General features: G+C 42.4%; 1 protein-coding gene across 1 annotated transcript; it reads left to right on the top strand.

The window, feature by feature from the left end:
• Positions 1-299: 299 nt before the first annotated feature.
• Positions 300-8,325, top strand: usp2b (ubiquitin specific peptidase 2b). The gene is made up of 12 exons (XM_085421230.1): positions 300-657; positions 5,007-5,054; positions 5,148-5,271; positions 5,363-5,474; positions 5,555-5,665; positions 5,962-6,026; positions 6,129-6,232; positions 6,400-6,480; positions 6,581-6,659; positions 6,926-7,033; positions 7,124-7,244; positions 7,497-8,325. Exons 1-12 carry the CDS (start codon positions 472-474, stop codon positions 7,600-7,602), a joined length of 1,245 nt encoding a protein of 414 aa, XP_085277356.1. The 5' UTR covers positions 300-471; the 3' UTR covers positions 7,603-8,325.
• The last annotated feature ends 2,910 nt before the right edge of the window (positions 8,326-11,235 follow it).

Raw genomic sequence — 11,235 nt, forward strand, 5'->3', positions numbered from 1 at the left:
GTGTACTTCAAGGGAATGTAATTTAGAAAACTTTGCTTTTGTAAGGAGGTAAAATTGTGGATGGCGTCATTAAATATACAAAAGTTGTAAATTTTTTAACGGACTTTGCAATGCTTTACATACTGATTTCCTGAAACAGGTTTTTGAATAAGTGATTTAATCGAAGGTCACAGCTGCTTATTTCACACCTGTCGATGCGCAAAGTAGAGGTAATCAGATTTCCCACAGCACGTAAAGGCAGCACCAGTCATTTCGGAGTGGGAGGGGACGCACGCAGTAAAAACTCCAGCTCACGCGCTCTGATAGTCACAACACAGGAGATCTGCGTGCAGGTGAGATACAGAAGAGACATACTGACTTTGCGCACGCACAGCGGGATCCCACGCGCGTCAACTCAGCATCCATTTACCTACACTTGACTTCGTCTTCAGTGAACGACCTGCGTGTGCGCGATTTGGAGCTGCTATTTGGATGACGCTACAATCTTTCTATCGGACAACGAACATGCCGTCTCTGCGACACTCTTACACCGTGACGGTGCCGGAGGACCCGGCCGCTCTCCCCTGTGACAGACCGGAGATGAGGCGCAGGAGCCACCCGCTGTCCCGGTCCGTGCTGGTGTCCACATTCATGGGTCTGATCATCAACCAGGCCAAGGTGAGTCCAGCACCCCCTGGATCTGTCTCATCTGTGTCAAAGCATCCTCCTTCTGCATGATTTTATTTTGGTGCCTGTCTGAATTTATCAGACTTTCTGAAAATATATAAAGAACTAAAGTTTTTATGCCTTTGTATATAGTCCTAAACTGATTTTCCAGGGGTGTCACCACGATATATGGTCGTGAGGGGGCCTAGGCCCTGACGAGGCTAACGTTTCAGTATATTACTGCACAGGTATTGGGATGAAATTATTAGCAATGATGCATAAAGAGTAAAAATATGATGATAAATGAGGAGAAATGGGATTACAAGAGCAAAATAGACAGCAGATACGTAAGGATCACACAAACTAGATGAATTTGTGAGTGAGGCATAAGGTACACTGACTTAAAGGAGTCAGTTTTAACAGCTCTTGAGCCTTTAGTCATTAAACTTGTAAACCCTGTGAAGAGCCAGAGGATTTGAGGTGGAGGTCTCAGTTTGACCTTTAGCCAGTCATTGGTGTCGAAATGGAGAAGTACTGGGCTGAAAGCGCACACGCACACACAAGCGGGCAGGTGTAGGGGGGGTTAAGGGCTGCTCTAACCCCTGCATCATCATTATTTACTATTCAAGCTGGTTGTGTAATAGGAAGAAAAGCTGTTGATAAGGAATGTCCACTTATCATTTACGCAGGACATTTTGTTCACACGTAGAGCTGCACATGTGGGTCCATGTGGGTCTGCGGTGTTTACCTGAGGTCACAACGTACACACATCCAGTCGTCGCTGATGGGGGATATTATTGGTTTACTCAGAAAGTGCATTTGTCGGTGTTTACACTGTCAATAAGTCTCTAATTAAGTCGCTTTTGAAGGCGTATTTTAATATTTTGGCTTTCAGTGAAATCCCCACCCCTGCCGAACAGATGCCCAAGAAAACCTGGTCAAGACTTTCTTGGTTGTTTTGTTTGTTTGTGATGATGGCATCAGACATATTTAGTTTATGGTCACTTAAAAAAAGCAGAAGATCTGTATATTTTGCAGGACATTTTCTGAATATCTGAAAAGGTGGAAAGAAATCTACAGCCGATTAGTTTATCCGCTGACTGTAGCAGAAATGCCAGCAGCAGTGAATGCCTCTCAAAGTCAGAATTTCTTGGGTTTTCTTTCTTTCTTTTTTTTTGTTTTACTTTAAACATATCAGCATGCTTTAGCTGACTTTAGCCTTCAACTCAAAGTCAAAGTACAGCCAGAGGGAGCTGTTAGCAGGAGCTTATCCGCAGCATCAGGGTGCAGCTTTTCACAGCTGCCTTCAAACATCTGAAACTGGCTGTTCATTAAAAAATAATAATCGGATAACTTATAAATTCCTCTGTTCCTGCTCATTATTTCGTATCCTAAGCACAGTCTAGGGAAAGTAATAGTACTTCTACTTGAGTATTCTGGACTTTTCCCAGCTTTGCTTTTCATGAAGCAAAGATTTATGTTTCTACTGTTTCCAAGGGAGTGGTGTAAGCTGGCACCATGCGTATGCAGGAGGGCTGCCTGCTTCATCACATGTTATATGGCCTTGTGCAGGCATGCAGAGCTGCTTTAGGGCACATTCTTGCGCTTTCTCTCTCTGTCTCTCTGTTTTTCTTTGAAGTCACAAAGACCAGCGTGGCGAGCTCCGGTTCACCTGAACGCATCGCTTCCACCGATTTTTGGACGGGTCGTTTAAATCAAAAGGCGCCCGCTGAGTGTGCCGAGCCCCGCCGGCTGGTGCTCACCGGAGCAGATGGGGGGCCCACACCATATGGTCACCTTCGAATAGTGCACAGAGGAAGAGAAACACAAAGATTTTAGGCAAAGGGGAATTAATCGCTTGTTTAGTCATACTTCTATTTTGAGGGATGGAAACAGTGATCACGAGGCACCAAAGCTCTCAGCTAGAAGTACTTATAATCACAGCGGCACATAAGAGGGAGGAAAGGCGGGAACAATCACATTACTTTGTTCAAATATATTAGATTTGTTAATGTTCAGCATTACTAACTAGTAATCTGATACACTCATCCTGCTCGGCTCAGGTTTCCATGGTTAAGCACTGCAACGCAGATATAATCCGGTTGTCACGGAAGAATTCCACCGGACGCTATAAAGACAACGTGGAATTTTTCTTGCAAATGTTTGTTTCCAAGGTTCCAAGGTTTCTCAAATGGCCAAAATCCCTCTCTTTCTGCTCGGTTCAGCCAGTTTCTTCCTGTTAAAAGCGAGTTTTTCCTTCCTGCTATTGCCAAGTGCTTTCTCATAGGGGGTCATGTGAGTGTTGGGGTTTTCTCTGTGGTATTTTAGGCTTTTTACCTTACGATATACAATATAAAGCACCTCGAGGGGCAGTTGTTGTGATTTGATGCTATATAAACAATATTGAATTGAACTGCCCATCAGGAGATTTAAAGGGAGCGCTCTGATTATGTAACCACTTACATCCAGATGTAATCCAGAACCCAGGATGCCTGCAACCTGTGCTGCTTTAATATGGATTAAAAATGCACTATTAGAGGATTAATACTTAATGGGCTGCAGAAATGAAATGCATAAATGTAATTAGTGTACTATAGTTGCAACTAGCTTGGTTGTTCTTTGTGGAGACGGCTCTTAAAAACAGACTAGAGTCCCACAAGCTAACCCCAGCATGTCATTTCATTTAAAAAGAAAGAAACCATCAGGCTTTAAGTTCATTTTGGGTCTGATACAAGCTACAAACTAGATTTAAGTGTCAGTCTCTGGCTCTTCCAGGACATTGTTAATACTAAAAATGTGAAATAAATGGATTCCATGCTCTTTAATAAATGTCATCATTGTTTCTTCTGACATGCATGATAGCTGTTAACAGGTTTGTGACCTGTAGCCCGTCCTGCATAAGGGAACATTATAATAAGAGTGTATCATGATGTCGAAGAGCAGCTCGGCACTGTCACGCATCGACGCCTTTGCTGACAGGAGCAGCGTGCAGAAGTACCGTCATCGGGGCGCTGACGGAAACATAGGCGGCACAAAGTTTTACGCACACGCTGACTGTGAACCGAGCAGCAACATCAGCTCTGACTCATGATCTTTGTTTAATTATGTTGCAGATGTTCAGGTTTTTGAGCTGAATGTCTTTTCCACCCTCATACTTTGTGGGGGATAAAAAAAAAAAAAAAAAAAAAGCCATAAAGCATAAAAATGTCATAATCACACATCAGCTGTCTCGCTCTGTAAAAGGATCCTGTCAGCTCATGCACAGCAGACTTTTTTTTTTTGACACCTGCATCACTCCCGGGCCACAGATGATTTACTCCAACCTACGGCGGCACGAGTTATGTCCAAAACTAAACCAGCTGATCCGTGACTTCAGGCAGTGATGTGAAACTTTACACAAACAACTGAAAGCCACGCTGCGCTCCTGCAGACCGGGGGGACTTTTTGTCTCCGGTCAGCGTCACATGCTCACGTTATGTCACCGTTGGCGTGAGCTGGTGGGCTCACCACAGTCACGGGTGCAGGGAGGCGTCCCAGCGAACCGTGGTATCTAATCTAAGCACGTGGAACTCTAGCCGATAGCCACGGCAGACCCGTGCCAGCAATGTGACCGTCATAACGCACACATTGCACGAATGCCATCCTGTCTTTTAAGACTCGTTCACTCTTAAGGAATCTGACAAAGCTGCTGTTCACACAGTGGTTTGATCACACTGATGGTGCATGCAGATCTGTTGGCTTCTTCGGCCTTTGTTTTGTTTGTTTGTTTTTTTAGCAGGTTTGCATTCATTACAATAAAGTGCATTTTGAGTAGGCTGCACTTGTTTTCTCGTAAAAATGGTGACACTTAACCACAGAGCCGAGAAAATAGAGATTTAAAAGTGGCAACAACTGTGTTTTAATCCAAACCATGATCTATTTCAAAACTTAACCGATTAGCCTTTTTATGAGGATAAATAAAATATTAAAAAACAATACAATATGTTTAGGATTCAAACTCAAAGTCAAGCTGACTCTCCCTAATCCTGGTTCTTCCTGTTAAAAGGGAGATTTTCCTTTCTACTGTCGCCAGTGCCTTGAAAGAACAGTTGCTGTTTAACACGTTATAGATGCAATTTATAGAATTTTGACCTGTTGTTACACATGTTGGAAAAAACACTATAATTTTGCATATTCCATTCGATTCCATTTTTGTTGTGCATGGTCAGACTTTCACTGGTTTACTGTCCTTCTCACTACCAAGTGCTTGTGAATAAATGTAGCAGTGCCTCCGATCAGTTGCTCTGTCATTTGAAAAACACATTTACTGTCATGTAAATCTTTAATGTTGACATCTCTCTTTTCTTTTTTTCTGTGAGCAGAACAAGAGTCTTCAGGGCCTGGTGGGTTTGAAGAACCTGGGTAACACTGTAAGTGTCACGTTTTGTCCTTTAAGTGCAAATAACTCTGTTTAGTCTTCACTTTAATAATTACCGGGCCTCTCTGTTTGATGTGATTTGCAGTGCTTCATGAACTCCATCCTCCAGTGTCTGAGTAACACTTTAGAGCTGAGAGATTACTGTCTGAGAAACGGCCACATCACAGACCTCAACAACAACTGCAGGTCAAACACTGCTCTCATCGAAGGTACGATGAGTTATTTTTGCAGATCTTAAATCGAGTTAATTCCCTACCAAGTTGAGATGGTGGTCTGATTTCTGCAATTTGTCTACCTCAGAGTTTGCAAAGCTGACTCAGAGCCTGTGGACCTCTGCAAACAATGAGCCCATCAGTCCCTCTGAATTCAGGAACCAGGTCCAGAGGTGTGCTCCAAAATTCGTTGGCTGCAAGTGAGTTTTCCGCCTTCTTTTAAAGTCAACCTGAAGCCGTGCACATCAGTAAAATCAAGTAAAAACGTCTCCCTCTACAGCCAACAGGATGCTCAGGAATTTCTCCGCTTCTTGTTGGACGGTCTCCATAATGAAGTCAACCGGGTGACGGTCCGCCCTAAAGTGTCCGTCCTGGACTTTGACCACCTCGCGTAAGTGTGGCCTCACACTCAGCCTGTCTGGGTGACTGCTGTATCCCTGATTGGGCTGCAGTGGTCAACATAGCGAGCTTTCATCTATAATTATTGTGTAATTGACATTTTGTGGCCATTGGAGGAGAAACGAACCCCAAAATTGGTGAATTAATATTAACAATAAGTTTACTTATCAATATCTGAGTTGCAAAGGATCTTAAAGAGGCTTTAATTGAAGTTTTTATCACTGGTTTGCAGGTGAACATAACATCGGTTTGACTTTGCTGTTTTGTTTTGTTTTTTTAATTTTACAGGGATGACGAAAAAGGCAGAAGGATGTGGAACATGTACTTGGCGAGAGAGGACAGCAAAGTAGTGGGTGAGTGATTTCTTTATTTTTTTAACCCATAGCTGCATAATAATCTTAAATAAGCCTTAAAGGAATATAAATGTTTAACATGGCCCTCCATCCTGCCCATAGATCTGTTTGTGGGGCAGCTGAAAAGCTCTCTGACTTGCACAGCTTGTGGTTTCCGCTCCACTGTGTTTGATCCATTTTGGGACCTCTCGATACCTATTGCACAGGTAAAATGCCTGCTGTGGTCTTGGATTATCGCATTGCATAAGCCACGGATTTAAAAATTATATCCACGTTGTAAATGTAATTTTTGTAGAGGTTACCGATCTTAATCATAAGCGTTAGGCAAGTCTTCACGCAGGGCTTGATTTCTAACACTTGTCTGCCTCCACAGAAGAGTTCAGGCGAAGTGACTCTCAAAGACTGCTTGAGACTCTTTACAAAGGAAGATGTGTTGGATGGAGAGGAGAGACCGGTAAGAGGCAATGCATAAATAACCCAAGTCTCACTTTCCTCTGTAAAGATGATGCAATGTATTGATTACACTGCCTACACCGTGTTCATCTCTTTCTTAGACGTGCACCAAATGCAAAGCCAGACGAAAATGCACCAAGAGGTTCAGCATCCAGAAGTTCCCTCAGGTCCTCGTACTTCGTATCCTTTCCTCACATCTTTGCATTTTAATATTTCCAGAAAGCAGAGAGATTTCAATGATGCCATGTGCGATAAATATATTGAGCATGGAGACTGGCTGCTCACACCCTGGTAATCTCCAGTCACTAGGAAAAAAATGTCCATTTCCTGACCATTGGGCAGGTGTTCCCTGGAAGTTGCTGCCTGTTGCCAGTCGGTTGTAGCTCGCATGATCGATGCAAGCTATCTTTGAACCAGTTTTGATCCTTGACCCAGTGTTCCCTCAGACCTTAAACGATTCTCAGACTCCAACGTCCGAGCCAGCAAGCTCTCCACTTACGTCAACTTCCCTCTTAAAGATCTGGACCTGCGGGAGTTTGCCTCAGAATCCAGCGGTATGTATTTTCCAGAGGAGAGAAGGACAATCAATCTATTTTAGCTTTGCCGCTGTGTTGACTGACAGCTGTGTTGTCTCTTCTCTGCAGAGCGCCCTGTGTATAACCTCTATGCAGTGTCCAACCACAGTGGAAACGCTTTGGGAGGCCACTACACAGCCTACTGCAAAAACCCAGCTCTGGGAGAGTGGTACAGCTACAATGACTCCAGGTATCAGCTCTCGCATCATCGTGTTACTTAGCGTATCATCTTATCAGACTGGCAGAAAGGGTTAAAGTCTAATTAAGCTGTATATACCTGCTGTCACATGAAAGTGACCTAATCTTAATTGCATCAAGCTGACCTCATTACAGCTTTACAGCAAAGTGTGCATGTTTGGAGCCTGGTTCATAATGTGCAAATATTTAACTTTGTGCTAAGCTGCCCTCGCTTCAGTGTTTCCCGTGTGCTCTCTCTGTGCAGGGTGAGCCCGATGTCCTCCAGCCAGGTTCGCAGCAGCAATGCCTACGTCCTCTTCTACGAGCTGGCCACCCCTTCACACAGCAAATACCAGACGTGTCGGCTTTAGGTGCCATCGAGGAGCGATAAGCCGTGCTAAACTCGGACTGATAACAGGGAAGGAAAAACAAAGGAGTCAGACGCTGCCTGCTGGGAGATGGCTCCACCTAGTGGAGAGAGTCCGACCAATGCAAGCTGTGAAAAAGGAGCGCCGAGACGCCAAACGGTGGATGTGAAGGCATATTTACACTGAAGGATTGAAAGCTTCGCTCACTGGCTGGGTTGAAGTGAAACAACAGTGGGAGGAAATGTAAAAAGTGTGAAACTTGCAATACACTGCTTGCAATATGCAAGCATGGTTTTTTTTTTTTTTTCCTTATTTCACTCAAAAAGGACATTTTGAAGCTTCTCTTTTGTCACTTGAGTGCATTTTTTTTCTCTTTTGAATATAGATTATTAGTGTTAAGCATTTATTGTTATTACAGAGACTTGAGAAGCACGCCTCACACACCAAATGCAAGATATAATTTATTCTATTTAATATGATGTCAGAGCTTGAGCGTGCATTATGTGTATATATAATTTAACAAAGCTTTATGGTTTCCCTCTCTGCCAGTGCAGAGGGAACGTCCTATTATATTTTTGTACAGTATTTATCAACAGCGCAGCGAATGTAACTGTACTGTGGAAAAGTCACACCAAGCACATACCAAAGCAGCTTCTTCCAGGAAATGTGACTGACCTAAAGCCTAAGACAGTCCAGCGCCTGTAAATTATTAAAATCCATCACTAACTTGCCCTGCATGTGTGATTTTTATTAATTAACCCTTTATTTTCACACTTCACAGCAGAAATCCCGTGTCACGTGCAGCAGACACTTGCTGATCCAGTTGAATAAATTAGAATGAGCTGAATACACAGAAGAGCCCATAGAAAGTCACCAGCAGTGTGTGCTGATTAAGACTTTCTGCAGAACGGTGTACGGTGGCCCTGAGAGGCCAAGCGGACTGCAACATAAGAAAACACCAGCAATAAGGAAAAACACTGCAAAAGCACACAAAACACAACGGAAATGGGAAAAAAACTGTTTTCCACAAGCACAAGGGAAGTGTTTCTGGGGAGACAATAACCCGACGGACCAGTTGCAGAAACCAAAATATGCTAAGAATTGCGCTGGGAGACACTTCAAAGAAGTGGAGGATCTATCGGTTTTGTGAGGAAAGAAAAGATGAAAGGTAAGTGTGTTAGCCTAACTATTAGGCTAAAAGTCCGTCATCAGTATTATATGAATCATGATAAAACACACCTAGCATGTTTTGGGTTCCTGCAACTGGTCCGTCGGGTTATTGTCTCCCCAGAAACACTTCCCTTGTGCTTTTGGAAATCTTTTTTCCTATTTCTCTTTTCTTTTTGTCGTTTTTCTATTTTGATTGTGTTTTGTGTGCTTTTGCAGCGTTTTTCTTATTGCTGGTGTTGTCTTAAGTTTCTGAAGTTGCAGTCCGTTTGGCCTCTCGGGCCACCGTAGGCAGTGCCTTTGTGTACATCGTACGAGACAAGTGGCTCTTTAGGCCTTACAGCGACCCTGAAGTCAAATTAATGCAATAAATCCATCCATCCAGACAGGGGGTGTCCCAACTCCTGTTAATCAACACTTTCCCTTCCAGAGTATCATTTTGGTCTCACCAGTCACTTGTGATCCACTAATCATCAACTACACCTTCATTCCTTCCAAAGAGGTTTACATATTTGCTCGGCAAGCAAAAAGCTGCTGGTTCGCGTCCAGCCAGAGACCTAAATTCTCTCAGGGTTACATCAGGAAGGGCATCTGGCTTAAAAATCTGCCAAAACAAAACATGCAGGGCTGCCTGGTCAGTTGACAAAAGATCAGCTGACAGTAGCACTCAGGTGCTGATGATCAAATGCTCTTTATTAACTGATCAGCAGGTGAGCACTTCTATAAAAGCAGAGGCTTTGCCAGTTTTCCTGGTAACCAGGTGCGTGGTAGCTGTGCACTGCTCATGTTGAATGTTAAAGTTCATAACAGCACAATTAGAAAAAACAAACAAGTGTGTCCTGATGATGTCATCATGTCCTCGAGAGAAATGACCTGGAAGGCACTAGATCTTACTAATATATTGCAAAGCCATCCATTGGGCTGATCTAAACTGTGCCTATTTTTATAGATAACAGCTGTAGAAATGCTGCATTCCCCTGATTATAATGACAGATGGCACTTACACTGTGATGCTCAAAGCTCGCCAAAACATACATTTTATCAAATCATGACCCAGTCACTTAAAGAGATCCTCAAACCTTGATGAAAGTGTTTTGATGTAAGAGTGGAGAACCTTTGAATTTTCTCTTTCAGCAGCTGGGTCATGATTTCTGGAAATAAATGTTATTACCTTTGAGCACCACAAGGTAAGAGGCATTTACTTCCACTGTAATCAAAAGAAGGGGTTTATTTCTGCAGCTGAGTTCCAAAACTCAGGTAAATCTTACTAAAACAATCAAACAGAGGACAGGCCAGAGGAAAATAAGTAAGATTTTCCCTTTAATGTCCCCTTTTTTGCCCGCTTCAGATGCCAAACATGGCAGAAAAATTACTTCAATGCATTTTGTTAAACAATAAAAAAAGAATCAAACTGCATTTCATTTAAACAAACACAGTAAAACAGAGTCTGCAAAGTATTGTTTCTTGTATTTCCCTAAAATAGTAAAGAATCATATTCATTTGCCTTAAGTTTTCTTCATGTTTTTAACCTTTCTCGTACTACTGTGGCACACCTCAAAAAAACCCTGAAACTGACGAAGATTGTAGATATTGATGTTTTTCAGAGTTAATCAGTTTCGTACCATTCTGGCTCATTTCATTTTTTAGATATATAAATGATGCTTAATGGTGCAGCTCTAAATTGTATTGCTTGTAGGACAGATTAGTTTGTCTGTGAAGGTTCTCAGTCATCCAGGTCAGCGTAGTCTAAGGAGCTTGGAAAGAAAAGCGTCTGGACTTCTTTAAGTTGTTTGAAGACGTTTCACCTCTAATCCGAGAAGCTTCTTCAGTTCTAAGGTCAAACGGCGGAGAATCCCAGATTAGATTAGATTAGATTATGTAAGGAATTGCAGCTTCATAAAGCAAGATGACCTACTTTTCTGAGTGTGCTAGTAGTGTAAAAACACAACATCCTTCTATTTACCATCAACTTTATAAGATATTAATTAATATTAGTAATTTACCCAAAAAAATTCCTCTGTGCTAAATATCAATTAGAGGCTTAAAACTGCAGGGAGAATGACCATTTTCACCCACATTAAAGCCACATTCATCATGTAGGTCTTCCCCCACTAGAGGGAGCTCTGCGCAGTCGTGCAACATTCATTGATGACTAGAAAGAAGTTTATCCAGGAACCTCTGAAGCAACTCTCAAACCTTTAGCGGATACTGTCTCTGCTGTGAAGCAATTAATCTATTCTGTTTAATGGGAACAATACTTTTCATGAAAAAAGGAAAGTATTTAATATTATTAATATTAATATTATTGAATATTTAATTGTTATTTTTAATATATAATCAAACTAACACATCAGTCTAACCGGGATGGGAACCTTTGCTGTATTCACCTCCACCATCCTCTCTTCTTTTCTCCCCCACTTTGACTTAAACTCTTATCCTTGAGCCACTGAGCAGGTTAACGCCTGAAGG

Source organism: Rhamphochromis longiceps, linkage group LG10 (genome assembly GCF_057381845.1).
Source record: "Rhamphochromis longiceps isolate RC_006_pf linkage group LG10, R_longiceps_female_GT1.1, whole genome shotgun sequence".
Classification (NCBI taxonomy): domain Eukaryota; kingdom Metazoa; phylum Chordata; class Actinopteri; order Cichliformes; family Cichlidae; genus Rhamphochromis; species Rhamphochromis longiceps.